Below are 19,663 nucleotides of genomic sequence, written 5' to 3'. Positions count from 1 at the left end.
GTGGTGCAGTGGTTAAGAATCCGCCTGCCAATGCAGGGGACATGGGTTCAAGCCCTGGTCCGGGAAGATCCCACATGCTGCGGAGCAACTAAGTCCATGAGCCACAACTACTGAGCCTGTGCTCTAGAGCCCACGAGCCACAACGACTGAGCGCGCGTGCCACAACTACTGAAGCCCATGCGCCTAGAGCCCGTGCTCCACAACAAGAGAAGCCACCGCAATAAGAAGCCCACGCACTGCAACGAAGAGTAGGTCCCGCTCGGCGCAACTAGAGAAAGCCTGCGCGCAGTAGCGGAGACGCAACGCAGGCAAAAATAAAAAATTAAAATTAAAAAATAAATAAATAAATAAAAACGCGGAAGCTGAGGCTCAGAGGGTTAAATGCTTGCACAGCATCACACAAGCTAAAAGGCAGAAAGGCTGAAGTTCCACCACAGATGGATCGGACGCCAAAGTTATTTCTCTTTATCTGTATCAAGCAACTTTCAATTCTTTCTGCACTGTTGTTTTTTTGGGTTTTTTAAAAATTTATTTTTGGCTGTGTTGGGTATTCATTGCAGTGCATGGGCTTCTCAATGTGGTGGCTTCTCTTGTGGAGCATGGGCTCTAGGCGCACGGGCTTCAGTAGTTGTGGCACGTGGGCTCAGTAGTTGTGGCTCACAGGCTCTAGAGCACAGGCTCAGTAGTTGTGGCACACGGGCTTGGTTGCTCCACGGCACGTGGGATCTTCCCGGACCAGGCCTCGAACACGTGTCCCCTGCATTGGCAGGCAGATTTAACCACTGTGCCACCAGGGAAGCCCTGCACTGTTCTTTAATGCCTTCTTTATTTGGTTCTCTTTCTAGTGGTCCTCTATGACATATTAAACCTTATACATTCCTCTGGCTTCAATGTCTACAAATTCTAGTGGCTCTCAATCCGAGCTGCACATTGGACTCTCTCGGAGAGATTTTAAAACACACCCACCAGAACTCACCCACAGATACTTTGTTTTCATTGGTCTGGGATGGGATCTAGGAATCAGTGTTTTCAACCCCTTCCTCCACTCCATGTGTGTTTTATTGAACTTTGCATCCCCGGTGCCTAGTAGGCACTCACTAAATATTTGTTAAATGAATGAATGAATAGATGATGAATGAATGAAAGAAGGAAGGAACGAACGAACGAACGAACAAACTTCAGGGTAAGGTAGGAGCCAAAATTGTTTTTGACAATAAAGCAAGAGCAGTTTTGAAAGCCCTAGGCTAGGTCATAAATGCAGAGTCATTTTGATCTCCTTCTGGGACGCTGGAGAAGAAGGAAGCTGCATCCCTGTAACCCGCTCTATTTCCACACAATGGAGAACTATAAATAGCAGCCCTGAATCACATGAGGGTTATGTAATATAAGGTTCACAGAACAGGCTGCCTTTATCACTCAGGCTTAAGTTGCACTGAAATGGAAACTCAGCTGATGCCCTATGTATTAGTTTCTCCAAAAGATGAAAGTCTCTGGCATTTGCCCAGACCATCTATTTCCATTGCCCAGGTTTGAGGCCGGTTGCCAGGGCCTGTCTTGATAAGAAATTCCTGCTGTCTTTCCAGATAACAAGTAGGCAATTTCAGCAGAATTATTTTTATTTGCAAAGATAAGACCAGAATTTCCCCTGATCAAGTGAAAAGGCCGTGTATATCAGCTTTTCAGACACTTGGGAACACTGGATCATAGCCTCCAGTGAGAAGGTAGATATGCCACACTCGTGTGTACAGTTCCGGGGAGGTCACCCCTGCTTGTTCCCGTAGAGATTTGCTGATCACCTGAAATCCTTTGGTGAGACACTCAAATCCACTGTGTGCCATTTAGAAAGGGTTTGTCATCCTCTATAAAATGATAAGGTGGGCTTTCCTGGTGGCGCAGTGGTTGAGAGTCTGCCTGCCAATGCAGGGGACACGGGTTCGTGCCCCGGTCCGGGAAGATCCCACATGCCGCGGAGCGGCTGGGCCCGTGACCCATGGCCGCTGGGCCTGCGCGCCCGGAGCCTGTGCTCCGCAACGGGAGAGGCCACAACAGTGAGAGGCCCGCGTACCGCAAAAAAAAAAAAAAGATAAGGTACCTGGCCTGCCTAGGAAAGGGATCCCTGAGCTACTTTTGAATACACAATTGATTCTCACTGGTTAATAAAGGGGGACTTTGGAATAAATGTTTCCATGAGCCAAAGTGTAAGGATGTGGTGGCAGAGATGGGCACCCACATTCTTTTCTTCTTCAATGCCCAACTAGCCCTCATTTCCCATCCTGGCTTGCAGTTAGGTATGGCCATGTGACCGTGTCTTAGATGATGGAATGTGACAAGTGAGGTGTGCCGTGTCCACACTTGGCCAGGCACATTGCTCTGTGTTTTTATCTGCCTCCTGGATGTCTGGTACCGAGACGCCTGCTAGGGCAATTCTGGAAGCCATGGGATGAAGATGCTAGAGCGTCGCCCGTCTGGGTCCCTGAATGACTGCCTATAGGAGAGTCATCCTGTCATCCTTTTCGTTACCCAGTGCTCTCATCAGAGCAAGAAATACACTTCTTGGGAATTCCCTGGCGGTCTAGTGGTTAGAACTTGACGCCTCCACTGCAGGGGGCACAAGTTCAATCCCTGGTCGGGGAACTAAGATCCCACAAGCCACGCGGCGTAGCCAAATAAAATAAAATAAAACTTCTCTTGTGTTTGTGCCATTTTACACTATAGGCAGTGAGCCTTCCCTATCTAATTATAGATGTCATGAACGTGTCATTACACTTTAGCATCAAGGACAGGAATCCCTCATTTGCTTTGGAAGAAAAGATCCCACAGAATGGCTTACTCAAAATGACTCTGCCAGACTGCCTTTGCCCCCACGTGGCCCTGGGAGTTGATAAGCTCAGAATTCTTGTCTGACACCAGATGGGGATGTTTGCAGGGATCATCTGGCTTACCTCTAACGTGGATGAGCAATTTTTCCAAATTTCATCTCAAAACACAGACACTCCATGCAAGGACTTTAGCAAAGGCCTGAACTGGAAGAAAGGGATACTTCAAGTAAAATTCACATTGCACAACAGATGGGTCTCTGGAACAGCTGATCAAAATTGAAATTTTTATCAAACTGATCATATGTCAAGAAAATGAAAAAGAATCTTTTAAGACTTTTTGCAATTCAAATAATCACAATCCACATTCCCCACCTAAGTACTTTTTGAAATATCATAGACTAATAATTCTTTTAGTGAAACAACCTATATTTTTCAGAAGCTGTAATGATTTCCACGATATCACTGAAGCGAGAGCGGAGGTGGAGTGGAGAAAGAAGAAAATAGAACACTTAGATGAAAGTGAAAATAATCCTCAGCCCAGAAATCCACTACAGTACAGCAGAAAGGATTCCTGGGCAAGAAAGTAGGCAAAGAGTGTTCGATGCCCAGACACTGGATAAATGAGCAGAACTCGTTGGTGAAGTTGGTAGAATGCTCTAGAATTCCATTCCAGAGATAGAATGATAATGATAGATGATGCTTGCTTGGCATCCTTTGCCAAATGTAAATGTCTGGCAATAGAAGAGTGGGGAACTCGGGCCCCAACCGATTCCCTTCCAACTCCAGATCAGGGGCAGGAGGGAAGGGGGTTGATAAAGCACGGTGCTTACTTGAGAAAATAGGTGAAGACTCACTCTGCAGAAGAGCTCCAACATCAAATAAACATAAAACGAGTTCTCCAAGTATAAGGGGAAAAAGTACACTCTTAAAATTCAAGATCCTGGCAGGAAGGAAGGGATTACTGAGCTAAGAAGAAATCTATCCTTCCTCTGTGTAAGAGAGAAGATCTGGCACAGACTGTAGGACCTCACTCAAACTTTACTGCTCTAGAAACTTTGTATAAGTCTCTCCTCAGCCATCAGGCCAAATCTGAACCCAGTGACTTTGGAAAGCTCCCCAAATGAGCCTTTCAGCAGAGTTTTATATACTGCTGAGAAAGGAGAGGCAGTGTAGCTGTGGCTGTAGAGCAGGGAAACCCAAATTCTTGATTGCCCCCCCATCGATAAAACACTATTGAGCACATGACATATGTGTAGTTATGGATTCAGAAAGTATATATGTGCACTACTGCATGTAACACTAACATATTGTACATCATGGAAAACATATTCCCAATAAAAGAAATGTTAAAGGATACATCAAAATATTTTCTTTTTGCACCCTATGTGGGTTGTCTTGTACATGTTGGACTCTACCACCTTCAATCTTGGTCCTGGAACAGAGCCCTTATCTTCACAGGGGTGACTATGGTATGAAAAAGAGAATAATGCTGCACTCAAGTCTGTTGCCCAAGTAACTAAAAGAGTCATGTGGAAATGGAACTCCTTAAGGGTCTAACTCATGTTTCATTTCTAGGACCAGCAGGGTGCCCTAGGACACCAAGGACATGCTGGGTCCTCAGTGATGCTTGTTGAATTCAAACATGATCAAGTAAATGACTGAACAATCGAACGAATGCATGACAAACATTTTTAAGCTACAGGAGAAACACAATATTTAAGGCGTAATTCTCACTTGTCAATGAAAAATTTCCATTGCTGGAGGAGTGCACATCTTCTGCCTGGCTTACAGTCTGGAATTCCCAGGACCAGAAATCAGCTAAAGTTCTTTCCAATTTCTCATCAGAAGCTTTTCTTCGAAGGCCTTTGAGGTCTAGGTGGGTACCACAGAGGCCAGAAGAAGAGCAAGTAAGGCAACAGGGAGAAGTGATGGAAACTGGCTAAATGAAGGATGATGCATAGGGCCTGATGAGGGTGATCATATTTGCCTCTGTTAGGCCAGGTGTTTTCTTCTCTGGGTGTCTAATGGTTTTGTGACTCGTCTTATCAGCTACATTGCAAACCTAAACAGGTCTGGGAACATAGGGTGTTTCTTCTTTCTTCTGTCCCCTCCATGGTCTGGTGGAACGAGAACTAGACTTAGAATCCAAACCTACAAGTCTTCTACCCAAGTAGCTAGATGGCCTTAGACAAGACACTTAACCTCTGTGATCCTCAGTTTCCTTATCCAGCCAATAAGAATAGTACTACCTCACTCAACGGGCTGTTCAAAAGAGCAAAGAAGACTTTTGCAAACTGTGGTACTGTATACAAATGTAAGGAATTACTACTATAATTAAAGTAGAGAATAAATACGTGTTGAAACGCCTTGAACTGAGAAGAGAGGTGATGCAATTCTTTACACTAGGCAAAAAATCAATATGTGCCTCTACTTAAGACTCCTTTTAAAAATAACACGTATAGAGAATATATATACACATAGAAAAAAATTTCAATATACATATATATAGAGAGAGCAAGCTAATGCATACATCAACACATCACATTATTGTCACCAATGAATTGGAAATCTCGAACGTTTGTGATTTTATGGTAAATAAACAAGCATTGATGAATGTTTTTCCATTTTACAGTTTAAAATATATGTTAGGGCTTCCCTGGTGGCGCAGTGGTTGAGGGTCTGCCTGCTGATGCAGGGGACACAGGTTCATACCCCGGTCTGGGAAGATCCCACATGCCGTGGAGCGGCTGGGCCTGTGAGCCATGGCCACTGAGGCTGCGCATCCGGAGCGTGTGCTCCACAACGGGAGAGGTCACAGCAGTGAGAGGCCCGCACACCGCAAAAAAAAAAAAAAAAAAAAAAATATATATATATATATATATATATATAAATTGTATATGTGTTTTATTGGGACATGCAATATACCCATTATAAAGTATTGTATCCTGAACACCATAATGGTGATCACTGGAATATTTCTGCTAGTAGAATTACTCTTACATTTTATTTTCTTCTTTGTGCTTTTCTCTATTTTCCAAATTTTCTTTAATAAACACATCACACAACTTTTTTTTCTGATTCTGAAGTATTTAAAAAGAAAAAAAAAAATCACCCTTTTATACCTGACTTACATCTGTCTTGGACTGGTGGGTGACCACAGACTTTTGTAAGAAAATTTGCAAATGATATGATAAGGAGGGAATTCCCTGGCGGTCCAGTGGTCAGGACACCACGCCTAATCTGTCTGTATATGCTATTTTGGGGTAAAAACAGAGAGGTATAACAATATACATTCATATTTACTTGCATAAAGAAAATATCAGGGGGGAAGGAGAGGTGGGAACCCAGATGACAAGGGCAAGAAAGAAGCAGGGCTTTGTGTACTTTTCGTTATACTGCTTGAATTTTTAAAATATCATGTGCAAGTAATAACCAGCCTAAAATGCACATGTTATAAGAGCTCCTGACCTTTGTTCTGGGGAGTCAGGCCTCACAGTGCGTCTGTGCTACAGGCTGCTGTCCCCAATGGAGAGATGGATGTGCGGGCCTGGGCAGCGTGCAGGCGCCAGGCTGGTCCTGGGCTGGCCCTCCTCAGCCTGCTGTGTAGTCGTGCTTAAGATTTATCTGCTTCCTGTGGCAGCACGAGGCCCCGGCCGCACACTGCCTCTGGTCTCTGCTCCAACCCAGCATGGCTCTTGGTTGCCAGTTGGTCACATTGAACGTAGCTGGCTATGTTTCAGGGACTCACCCTGTTCAATACACTTTCCAAGCCAGGCTCAGTACAAATTAAAAAACAAACAAAAAAAAACACGTTCCCTTTATAGGCTTGCGTTCAGCTGAGTCTGAGATACATTTGGGCTAGAAAAGCCTGGGAGGTGCCCCCAGTGCAGCCAGGCCCCCTCCATGCTCCCACGTAGGAAGGATCTGCAGCAAATAGAGCCTCAGACTTCCTCTCGGGAGTCCATTTACTCTAATGGGAAATGCTGACATAGGGTTCCTGACTAGCCAACTGCAAGCTGCCTTCTGCACATGCTCTGTCGAGGGGATGTGGGTTGCAGAATTTTGCCAATATAGGTAGGCTGGTCACATCTGGTGGCCCTCATCTGATCAGTAATGTTCTGTGAAACTCAGGGAAACATGAAAACTTTGTGAAAACTACATTACAATTAGAAACGTCTGTCCACGAGAACATACTATTGAAAAAAATGGCAAGACAAGACAAGGAATGGGAGAAGGTATTTACCACACATATAGCCAACAAAGAATTAGTATGTAGAACATAAGTAACTCCTATAAATCAGTAAGAACCAAACAATCAAAAAATAGGCAAACAAGCAGTACGCTCCGTGGTCTCACGGATCTCTCTTGCTGCAACGGCGTTTGGAGGCCACAGACCCAGGGACGCCCCTCGCTCCAGCCTCCGACTACCCTCCAACGTTTCTTCCAGTCGCAACCCTCAGAATCAGCAGTTCAGGATCCTTGGCCTCGGGACCCACCAACACCCTTTTTTGAGCTTAACTCCTTATTACGAACCAACCGTGAGCTCCCAAATTGGTCAGAATGATTCCACCGAGGTGGAGGCCATTGTCCACCGCCTGGTCAACCTGCATCTGCGGACCTCCTACACCTACCTCTCTCAGGGCTTCTATTTCCACCGCAAGGATGTGGCTCTGGAGGGCGCGGGCCACGTTTTCCGCAAATCAGCCAACGAGGAGCGGGAAGGCTCCCAGTGTCTCTTGAAAATGCAAAACCAGCGCAGTGGCTGCACCCTCTTCCAGACGTGCAGAAGGCGCCCCAAGATGAGTGGGGTAAAACCCAGGACACTGTGGAAGCTGCCATGCTCATGGAGAAGAACCTGAGCTAGGCCATTTTAGACCTGCCTGCCTTGGCTTCTGCCCACGCAGACTCCCACCTGTGTGACTTCCAGGAGAGCCCGCGTCCTAGATGAGCAGGTGAAACTCATCAAGAACATGGGCGACCACCTGACCAACCACCGCAGGCTGGCTGGCGCCAGGCTGGGCTGGGCGATTATCTCTTCGAAAGGCTCACCCTCAAGTACCACTAGGAGCCGACCAAAGCCCAGCGACCTTTGAGGAGCCCTCTGGTGTCAGGGCTTCTGCCTGAAGCCCTTCTCTGCAGCCAGTAGGCAGCTTTTTAACTACCCTGGAGCCCTCCCCCAAGCCTTGGACCAAGTGGAAACAATAAAGCTTTTTTGCAGAAAAAAAAAAAAAAATAGGCAAATAATTTTATACCTCTTAGGTAGTTAGAGGTGGAATGGCTCAGTCATACGTTGCAGTATATTTCCCTTTTTAAGGAACCAACAAATTTTTCTGAAAAACGGTTGCTAGTGTGCAGAAATACAATATATTTTTCATACTGATATATTCTGTAGTCTTGTAAAACTCATTTATTAGTTCTAGCTTTTTTTGTAGATTCCATAGGATTATCTATGTTGATGATCATGTTGTATGCAAATAAAGACAGTTTTATTTCTAAAAGGCAAGCAAGCAATTTACCAAAGGAAAACCTGGATGGTCAATAATATATAGAAAGATCCTCAGTCTCAAGGAAAGAAAACTAAAGCTTCAGTAAAATATTGTTTTGGACTAATTAGATTAGCAAGATTGTAAAAGTCTGACTATCTTATTTATTTATTTATTTATGGCTGTGTTGGGTCTTCATTGCTGCGCGTGGACTTTCTCTAGTTGCAGTGAGCGGGGGTTACTCTTCGTTGTGGTGCGCAGGCTTCTCATTGCCGGTGGCTTCTCTTGTTTCAGAGCGCAGGCTCTAGGCGCGTGGGCTTCTGTAGTTGTGGCACACGGGCTCAGTAGTTGTGGCTCGCGGGCTCTAGAGCGCAGGCTTCAGTACAGTAGTTGTGGCACACAGGCTTAGTTGCTCTGTGGCATGTGGGATCTTCCCGGACCGGGGCTCAAACCCGTGTCCCCTGCATTGGCAGGCGGATTCTTAACGACTGTGTCACCAGGGAAGCCGTGACAATTCTTAATATTGGTTATTAAAACAATGGGAACACACACACTGTTGCTAGAAGCGTTAGTAGGTGTACCCACTTTGGAGAGCAATTTGGACTTGAAGATATGCACAACCTATATATTAGGATGTAACTGGAAAAGAAAATCCATTCCAGGTCTTGAAACAGAAGGAATTTAATCAAAGGAATTGGTGACCTGTGGATTGAAAGAGCTGGGAAGTCAAACAGCAAACAGTGAGGTGACCAGGGACCAGCCATTTCAGGAAATCACTCCCATCTCAGTCTATTGAGACAAAAGACTGAGGCTACAGAAGACCAGGAGTTAGTTGGGGTCTCTGGGCAGAAGCTAGAACCAGGGTGGACCTGTGGGGATGGGAGCCGGAGGTACAGAAGCGACATCATCTGGGCAAGAGGCAGATACGCACTCTGACTTCTCTCTCCCGCCAGCACCTCCCATTGGCTAAGCCCAGAAGCAAGCCAGGGGACACGGGAATCTGGGAAATGCAACCTAGGGGGGTCAGGTCCCTGAGATTCAGAACAGAGCAGGGGAAGGACACGGAATGGGTCTGTAACCCCTACAAAAAAAGCCCTTGCACACTAGCAGATGGAGACATATATAATAAAACTTATAGCAGCGCTGTTCATAACACCAAAACAGGAGAAACAAGTGCCTATTAATAGAAGAGATGAATAAATTATAGTAGTCATACAATGGAATGCTGTAGTAAAAGCAAATGAACTATGGCTACATTTATCAACATGGATGAATCTCACAAAGCCAAACAAAATAAATAAATGTCAGAATCTTTAATATTGATGTAAGGCATAAAGGCATGCAATACGTGGATGATGATGAAGATAGATATGTTGTAGAAGTATAAAGAAAAGTTGAAAACGTGTAAGGAAATACATCTTTTTGAAAAAGAAAGGGAGATGTGGGCAGAAAGAGATACGCTGTGGGTTTCACATGTAATAATAATGACACTGTGTAATGGGTACACGGGGCCGCTGTATATTGCTATTGATAGTTACCTTAACTTTACAAAGGGGCCTGGAGGAGTGTGAGTCTGAGTGGCTGTTCTAAATGGCAGGAAGAGACTCCATTAGCTTTGATTGGAGGCAGAGCTTGATGCCATTTGGAGAATGCAGACTGGCCCGAGAAACCCCTTCCAGCTCTCTCCCCATGGACCCAATCCAATTAGGCAAACAACCCTTGACCCCGTGAGCTCTAGCCATGCGGTTTGGTCCCATCCCAGAGGCACCCTCCTGACTGTCCTGCAGATATCGTGGGTAGGAGCTACGCTCCCGGTAAGTCTTCAGTGTTAGCTTCTCAGGCCCCTCCGGTGGGCACTGGTTCCGTGTCTCACCATGGCAGGAAACACGTGTCAGAGCTCTTCAAGGGTCCCTGTGAACCGTCCCCGCCACTAGACTTGGGTTAGTTAGACGGTAGCATTCCCAAGCATAGCCCAGCTCTCCAAAGATCACCATCCCCCAAATCTCTCTTCTCTACTCTAAGCTTTTTCACTTTGTTTTGTTTTTTTGGCTAAAGGATCTAAGCAGGACCAGCTTCACAGGCATGTGACCTGTGCAGTCACAGGGGCCTCCACACTTGGAAGGGCCTCGGGCCTGGTTTAACGCTCTGTTGTTGCTGTCTGGAATTTAATACTTTCACTTTGCCCCGGGCCCTGGAAATGCTGTACCTTTATCCTGGGCCCAAGACTTGTGGGACAGGTTCTTAGAGCCATTTCCTTGTAAATCTGCATATCAGGTATGGAATTCTGATAACTACTCTGACAACTACCTTACTGGTCAAAAGAGGCAGGAACATCCCATTACATTTATTTACTTGCTTACAATCTGTCTTCCCAACAAGGAGTTGTAAAGTCCATGAAGACAAGACGAGTTGAACACTGTCCTCACGACCTAGTTATTTGGCTCATAAAACGTTTTCAATAAATACTCATTGGAAGAACGAACATTTACAGAATCATTGAACCCGTGCTTGTCCCAGAATTGTTTCCTAACAATAGTTTATATGAAAATCATATACCAGATTTTAGACAGAGGATATATCCTGGAAGAATGTGCATAACTCAATACTGATTTTTCCACAGAAGTTAATGGGAGATGCTTCCTCAAAATCCACAACTATTGTACATTTTTGCTTTCATGCTGCTTTTTATTTTCTCAAGATTATCACTAACATTTTACAGGGTCCTCGCTCTAAAATGTGCCAAGGGAACTGTTTGTTTGGCCTTCATGACATTAAAGCCAATCTGAAGTTCATTCCAAAATGCCAAATTTTCAGCCTGTTTTTCAGCCCTAGCATTGTCACCCCCATTTAATGAGCGCTCAGGTGAGATTGCCTCAGAAGGTAAAAATATTTCAAATTATAGAACAGTCGATGTGAAAATAAGGAGAGTCAGGACTTTCCTGGCTGTCCAGTGGTTAAGACTCTGCGCTTCCAAGGCAGGGGGCGCGGGTTCGATCCCTGGTCGGGGAACTGGGATCCCACGTGCCCAGTGGTGTGGCCCAAAAAAAAGAAAAGGAAGTAAGGAGATTTATCATCACAGGCACCTGCAGGAGCTCTAATTCAGGGAGGCCACAGCCTGGCTGACACAATGCTGACAAAGGGCTGCAGGTATGTTTTCTCTGTCAAAGTGCCAGTCGGCAATGGCATACACCAGCTTTACAGTCCTCTTGGCTTGCCAGCCTTCAAACGAACTTTCAGACACTGGTGGTATTTCCATTATTTCAGATTCTACACGTGATCTGACACATACACTTATACTGACGTTTGCATAATTAAATCCACACAAATGCCACCATACTGTGTGTCACTAGGTCACCTGTGTTTCAATGTGTCCATAAACACACTGCTTTACACTAAACAGAAGAACTCGTGGATGGTGAAGCAGCAGAGCAGCAGCGGCTCTGCAGCACCAGATGACCTGAAGCGGTTTGGGCAGCAAAATCAAACACAGGGAAACTTCTTAAATGCAATTTGCTCCACATGGCAACTGATGGAAGAAGTGAAATATCTGACTAATACCTAATATTTAATTCCTAGACAAAACATTTCAGTGCAAATAGGGAAGTGCTTTATTTACTCTGATCCAAGTCAAAGGTAGCTGGATAATTAGTTTTCTTTAAACAACATTCAGCTTTGCTGACATCTCATTTTCCAAAAGCAGCTGTTAGCCAAATATAGTATTGTTTATTCACTCCCTGGAAGGCTGTTTTTAAAAAGACTTCTTCTGGTAAAAATATTGCATCACATAATTGGAGATAACAGGAAAAGTAGGAGTTGATGTTTGTATTTAAATAAACATCTGCTCAAAAGTCCAGTTTTCTGTTTGTGAATAACTGCTTTATTTTGTGCCATCAGGCACACTGAATGATTGCTGTTTATTCCTTGCTTTTTCAGCCATGCTAGGAAATATTCCAAACATGGTAACACATGAGATATTTCTCTTGAAAAGGGATTAAAGAGATAAAGCTGAGTTCTTTGCCTTTTACTTTATTATACACACGCCAGCTATTCCAGTGCCAGAGACCATATGAATATGTAATATTAACATCACAATGTTTATTACATGATACATACTTAAATTGCAGTTGGACAGTTTCTTTTTTCGGTTTTTTCTTTTAGAATGTGACTATTTACAAATACCTGTAACATCTGAGTTAAACCCCCCATTACCCTCTGAAGGGAAGTAGAGAATGACAATCGTTATTGCTCTTGCAAGGAACACGCTCAGTACCTCTCACTGGCAATGTGCTTGGCTTGCACGTGCTACTTGCATTGTTGGCTATTTCACTTTTAATTTCTAGCAACTGAAAATCTCCGCAACGTTCTCTGATCTGACTTCTATTTTCTCCTCACTGATTACTTGGGTTCTCTCCTGTCCGCACATTTTACCCTTAAAATACATAATTTCTTTCTTGAAGCCATTGTTGACTCCCAGCTTCACTGTCAGAGGCAATCTAAAACAGAGTAGAAGTCTCTTTAAATTGGAAGTCAGAAAACCTAGGTTCTGTTTCTCACTCTGTTGCTGAAATCTGTAGGTTCCTCCTTGGGAAAATAAGGATTGAACCGAACAATGTCCAAGATCCCATTCAATTCTAAAATTTTATTTCACTAACTTGGAAATGAGGTTTGTTGCAAGTGGGTGGGTCACAGAGTGCCAAAATCTGGGGGGAGGGAGGTGAGATGTTGGCTCTTTAAGGTTATCCAAGACGCTAGAACCTTCTGTTGGCATGGGTACCTAAGAGCTCTGAACATATAAATAATATTGCATTTGTCATCCAGTCCATGTGGCTTCAGATTGATGTTGACTGGTCTAAAATGTTTTGTGCCCACGGGGGAAATTGCAATCTTTCTATGTTCTGAACCATTTTCCATTAGTGCCTATGCATGACAAGTAATTCAAACAAGAAACCAAAAAGCATTTCTAAAACTATGTTCAAATTCTAGCAAGAAGATTTAAGATGGAGCAAATGTTCTGCTTCCCACTTGGATCTTTGAAGAGTGAATGCAGTTCATGAAGAATAGGTTTGTATTTTCTTGCACATAAATATGTCTGTCATGATACCAGAACCATTGAGACAAATGGCTATGGTCGGTTGGGAAATGTATCTTTTCTGTCCATATTATAAAGTATGTTTTATGGTATAATTATTCTTGTGGTTTTATAGTTAAGGGCATTTTTATAGTATAGGAAGCTTCTGGCTATTGAAATAGCATAGGCCACTTAATTAGTACAAAGCTCTTTACAAATACAAAAAACTACTAATACTCATTAGGAAACAAATTCTCCCCAAACATTCTGCTTTTGTCATTGCATTATTTCCTTAGCAGAAAAGTATAGCATGGTTTTGAAATCCTATCTCAAGGAAAGGCATAACTGCCCATAGAAATAAAGGCTGCAGATTTTTACTCCTGACTGGTAAAGAGTAGGTACACGTATGTAAGCATTCCTCAAAAGTTTGTAGGTTCTTTGAAAGGTCAATAGGAATACATCTATATCAGTACCATTCTACACAACCAATACTAGAAGCTGCACTGAAAACAATGATTATGAGAAATAAAGTGCTTTTAAAGGAAGATATTTATGTAAGGATTTATAACTATGAGGGTGCTTAAAATTCGGGGTTCCTTTAGGATTATTCATCCAAGTGTTATCTTGGTATTGACAGCTGTGGCTCTTGGGGGTTGAAATGACAGAACCCCAACTCAAACAAGATTAAGCAAAAAAGAATAAACAACCCACAACTCCTACCCCTACAAGGGATAGTGGGTAGCTCCAAATGTTAAGGCAGCACCGCCGGAACCAGGGACATCAAACTCCTGAGAATCTTTCTCTATTCACCACTTTCTTGGCTCAGCCAGTTCGGCAGAATGGGGGAGATGCCTCAGGCTTCCAGCCATGTCATCCCAGCTTAGCACTATCAGCAGAAAGACGACTTCATTCTCTCGAGGTTTCTATAGCAAAAAGGACCCTCATGGGCCTTGCTTAGATCGTTTGCCCACCCCTGGACCAATTACTGCTGCTGGGTTATGGTTTACTTGTTTGTTTGTTTATAAAGGTCGGGTCACGGTTTACTGCACTGATCCAATCTGGGTCATCCGTATGAACAAGGAGCCGGAATTAAGCAGCACAAGAGGGCCACGTGCAACGTGATAAAAGGAGACAGTGCTGCCTAAAATGGGACACCAAATGAACTGGACTGAAAGCGATCTCACCTTGGTCCTTTCAGCCTTGACGTAGAGGTCTCAGGAGTTTCGGCGCTAATGAGGGGCTTGCAGGCCTGTGAGGGCTGGTTTGCACAACCCTGAGCTGGGTGCTCCTTGGCATCTGGGCTGCGCTGGCTTTAGCATTTGCCTGCCTTCTTCAGGTTCTTTCTTCTTAAGCTTTAGAAACTAAACACATGTTCACTTTATCGGTTTATTGTGGGAAGCAACATGATGCCATGGAGAGAGAACAGTGTGAAGCCAGAAAGCCCCCAGATCCTCGCTCCAGCGTTTACTAGCCTTGAGACCTTTGGCAAATTATTTATGCTCAACGAATCTTAGTTTCACCATCTCTGTAAGGTAAAGTTGCCCACTCCCTTACAAGGTTGCTGGGAAAGACAGGGAATGTATGTAAAGCACAGTGGCTGCTCACTATAGATGTTCAGTTGTTATTGAAGGGGAGGTGCCATAACCTTTGAGCAACCTTAAAGGGCTGGGATCGTGTCTAATGCTTGAGGTTCTAGACCAAAGGCTGTGAGGATGAAAGAACAAGACATGGCCCCAGCCCTCACTGGACTTAGAATTTAGTAAGGGAGAAAGTAAAAGTGCCAGAAGAGGTAATATAAGAAAAAAGTGCTGACACTTCAAAGGAGAAAGGAATTACCGTGTGCCAGGAACTTTACCCATATTCCCCATCTAGGGCAACTTGTGTTGCCATTTAACAGATTTAAGCACCAATTACTGTGGCAGAAAAATAGCTCTAACTGCCCAACTTTTGTAATGTATTGAAAAAGGAATATTTAGGGCATTCTGACAAGACATGTACTATATAATACATGCAAGATGCCTGGCAGCCCTATCTACATCCCTCACAACAATCCCACAGTCCTACCTATGTATTTATATAAATAAATCCCATTTATTATCTCCATTGTGCAATTGAGGAAATAGATTCAGAGATGTTGAGTGACGTATCCAAGGCTACAGACAGAACTGGCAGAACTGGGAACCAAGTTCCAATATGGCTCTAAAACTGGAAACTTTACATTACACCGTTCACTTTTCTCAATTCTCAATGACAATGGAAGATTTAGGTTCGAATTCCAGTTCAACCTCGAAATGTATGCCTGGCTCTAGGCCAGTTTCTCCTTCTGCACTTCTGTGTTTCCTCTACAAATAAGCTGACCAAATAGCTAGGTTTCTGTTCAGTTCTCTAGAGTTCTGAGAACCACCCAGGCAGTGATTCTCAAAGTGTGGTCCCTGGGCCACCAGCAACATCACCTGGGAACTTGTTAAGAAAGTATATTCGTGGCGACGCAGGATGTACTGAATCACATGCTGGGGATGGTCCAGAAATCTCTTAACAAGCTCTCCAGGAGACCCTAATTCAGCATTCTCAGGAATGCTGGTATTATGATACCTTTTTTCCTCCTCAACAAGTCTATGACTCTCAATGCATCTCTTCTGAAGCTTTTAAGGCATCTTAGGAAACTTGATATTTACATGACAGCATGGGACTAAAAACGTCTAGTCTTGCTTCCAAATACTTCATTAAACTTCACTCCTTTCTCCAAAGGGTCTAAAGTTACAATCCTTGTCAGTACCATTAATATCCCACCTGAACCTTCTACTAGATGCTATTTTTAGGTCGGAAGTACCTCCCTCTTCAGGGACTTTCACCCTCGATCCCTCCATCCCTCGCTTTCCCTTTAATCATTCAATACTCTATCCATCTTGTCCCAGACGTATTTAAACAATGCCCACTACTCTCTTAACTCCATAGCCCACAAACATCTCTAATTGTCTCTACTCTGTCCACAAAATATAAAATGATCCTAGGGTCCTATGGAACCTCACCGACTTCAGTTTGAATATGGCAACATTTAAAAGGCGTGGAACTGAAGTTGACCTATTATGAACTACAGTTTGCTAAAGGCACTAAAGTGGAAGTGTATTCCACCTAGTAGAACTTGCAAGTCTCCTTAAGTACTTTAAAAATTACTTTTTACTAATTAAAAATTATTTTAGTATGTTAATCCAAGTCCCCAAAAGACCTTTTATTAACTCTAAAACACTATCATTTTTTTTCAAACATTTAATTCACATATGCCATGTCCACATATAAATTAGTAAGATTTTACTACAAATTACGTATTAACTTCTTTGCACCATTACTGCCTATATATTTTAACTTTAACAGCAACAACAAAAAAAACCCTTCTCTAAAGCCTACGGACAATGAGAGGTAGAGCAATTGTCATAGTATATGGAAGTCTTCTATTGGTGATGAAATATACAACCCCCTCCCCTCACTAAAGAGTACAGCCTGAAACAGAAATAGAACAACTTAAAGATAATGCAAGGTGACATGAAGTTTTGAGACAACTAAAACTAAATGTCGGTCCAAAGTTGTTAAACTCACCACCAACTGGTGATAACTGGCTACCTCAGAATCACCCTGGGGAAATTTTGAAAAGAGACAAATTTTCAATTTCAGAATTGTTCAGGGTGGGACCAGCATTAGTCTCAGGTGTTTCTAGCACACAACAAATATAAGAACTATTGGCTCAGAGAAAAGATCCACCTTAAAATTAATCAGAAGCACCATGGCACAAGCCAATGTAAAAATATGCACGAGATGAGGACCCAATTCAGTAGCTCTTCACCCAGTCACTGAAGCTGACGTAAACACTTCACATGGGACTACACAGATAGCTGGAGCAGGACGGAAGGGTGGTCACTCATTACAGCAACTGTTGGCAGTGTTCTACTGTCTCATTTCCCTGGTCCACTACGTAGGTTCTCAATTGATGAATTACTGACTTTTCAAACAATTAGACTGCATGGAACAATAGTAGTGAGGATGCATGCTGCTTCTACCAAGTCCACAAGGCCCCAAACATTGGTGACACCAGTGCATCTATATATTATTGAAACAAAAATACCAAGAAATAATTATATAAGATACACCGGTAGTTTCAGGGTGCGGGGAGGGTATCATTGATTAATGCTGACCCTGAACCGCTAAAGGGCTGCAATGCACAATTTGAAAAGTAGACTCACTTCAGTACTTCACTTCATAGGTCAGAAAACACAATTCTGCAGATACACCATGTCACCATCTCAATTCAATCTTTGGTGTGACCTCTCATTTAACAAATTCCCGCCATGAAATCTCTCCACAGTATGACCTCAAATGACTTCCAAGCTCTGCATTCCCTTACTGCAGGCGGGCTTCCACCAAAGCGCCTAGGACAAGGCCACCAAACCTCTCAACTTATAAGCCCTGTTGCCAAAGAAAGTGACCCATCCTTTCTCCTCAAGTGCAAAAATTCTAAGACAACAAGATTAGGTAGATCACCCATTACATGTTCAATCAACTGGATCAGTCACACAAGAATGCCCATTCTAGCCATAGGTAACCAGGAGGAAAAATAGAGTCTATGGGCAGACAATGGATAGATGTACACTAAAAATGATAAAACTATTTTCAGAGACATTTCTCTAGGCTATAACAAATAAATTAGCCTGCTTACAGGTAAAAATCACAACGAGCAGCATTATTAATTAAACAATTCCCAAAGCTAGTGATTTTAGCTAAATAATTTTACATTAGAACCTTCTAAGAAGGCTGCTAATAAACTAGAAGAAGGCTGCTAATAAACTAAACTATGTCAAAATCTACAAACCGAGTTTTAAAGTCAGGCTTGAAAGCCAAGATAAGCCACTACTCCTTTGTATAATTACCTCTGACCAAGGCACAAGAATTCACTCAGACAAATAACTTTCATAACCTACCTAAAAATAGGATAGCTCATAAATTTTCTAAACTGTTCTTCCCTGCTGTGGACAGCCCTTAATCTCTGACTGTAAAACTTAGCAAACTTTGGCATACGCTAATGTTAGTTTTATAAGTTACTAAAAACCTCTCTAAATTAAGCATCAGTTCTCAAATCTGGATAGTTTTCTCATTTGAATGCCTAAACATTTAGGTCACGAATTGAAATACCAGTAGAAAAATATTCATCTTTGGGCAGGTTGTAGAGTTACCACATGGCAAGAAACTGACAAGAAAATTTAAACATTCAGAGCATAAAAATACTTCAAAGCATTATGAATTTTCAACTTAGCACACTTTCGTAAAGTTTAGTATTTCCAACTACAGGAAAAGCAGACTGCTGTAGGATTTTAGATGATTTAAGCTAACTCAAATTTTTCCCAATTCCTGACATCAGTACTAGATTTATATAGTTTTATTATAGTAACAAATAGTTGTTACGGTGGGATCTACAAACATATACAGAATTATTATATTTAAATTCATATAGAACAGTATTTACATTTTTAAGTTACACTTTTGAAATCAGAAGATGAGGCACAGCTTAAATTTTACAACAAAGAAAAGAAAAATACACAACACAAAAACAGTTAACAGTAAAAATACAGCTATCTGTTCTCGACACAACACATGGAAACTGTCAGAAAGCTACATCTTCTTAATTTGATTGTCCAAATCATTAAAGTATGGATGATTCAGTGCCATTTTGCCAGAAATTCGTTTGGCAGGATCATAGACTAACATTTTCTGTGGGAGGAAAAAGATTTTTTAAAAGGTTAAGAAATAAACCATTTAAAAAAATCTCCAAAAAGCCTTACTTTTCTACCAATAAGCCCTAAGCTGATAATTTTAATGAAAAACTACTAAATGAACATTTCTGTTAGTTTAATACCAAAGCACATAAATGTCTTACTTCACCCCCAGCTCTAAATAATCTATTCCTTAAATCATAGATATCTTGATAACCTCTTTTTGCTATAAATTATGGTTTAAGACACAAGCATTCAGATAGCTTTAAAACCAAGGCATAAATTGAAGAAAGATTATCTAGTTAATTATATTTACTTTGAGAATTAAATGGCCCTCTGAGTTATTTACAGCATTGCTGAAGTGGTGGCAATTAACTATAGAGGTTTCTAATGTAGCTTCCAGCAAGTTCCAAATAAAAACAAAACCAATGTGTTATAAACATAGTTTAAATGAGTCACTAAATGAATTATGGTCAAACAACCTAGTATTAAAGTTTATTTATACATTAACAGAAAAGGCTGAATAAAGTTAAA

At 42.4% G+C, this 19,663-nt stretch overlaps 1 protein-coding gene and 1 pseudogene across 1 annotated transcript in view; one reads left to right on the top strand and one right to left on the bottom strand.

Annotated features, from left to right (window-relative positions):
- Positions 1-7,884, top strand: part of LOC111167613 (ferritin light chain pseudogene) — a 39,312-nt pseudogene extending 31,428 nt beyond the window's left edge.
- Positions 1,599-19,663, bottom strand: part of CDK1 (cyclin dependent kinase 1) — a 30,445-nt gene continuing 12,380 nt past the window's right edge. The window contains exon 8 of the mRNA XM_022560612.3: positions 1,599-19,127. Within this exon, the coding sequence (XP_022416320.1) occupies positions 19,029-19,127 (99 nt within the window). The 3' untranslated portion in view covers positions 1,599-19,028. The remainder of the gene's footprint in view (positions 19,128-19,663) is intronic.

The sequence above is a fragment of the Delphinapterus leucas genome, chromosome 16 (assembly GCF_059928025.1).
Source record: "Delphinapterus leucas isolate spDelLeu-1000000601 "Yukka" chromosome 16, BTC_Dleu_Yukka2, whole genome shotgun sequence".
Classification (NCBI taxonomy): domain Eukaryota; kingdom Metazoa; phylum Chordata; class Mammalia; order Artiodactyla; family Monodontidae; genus Delphinapterus; species Delphinapterus leucas.
Note: the sequence above shows the minus strand (reverse complement) of the source record. Positions and strands in the feature narration are given on the sequence as shown.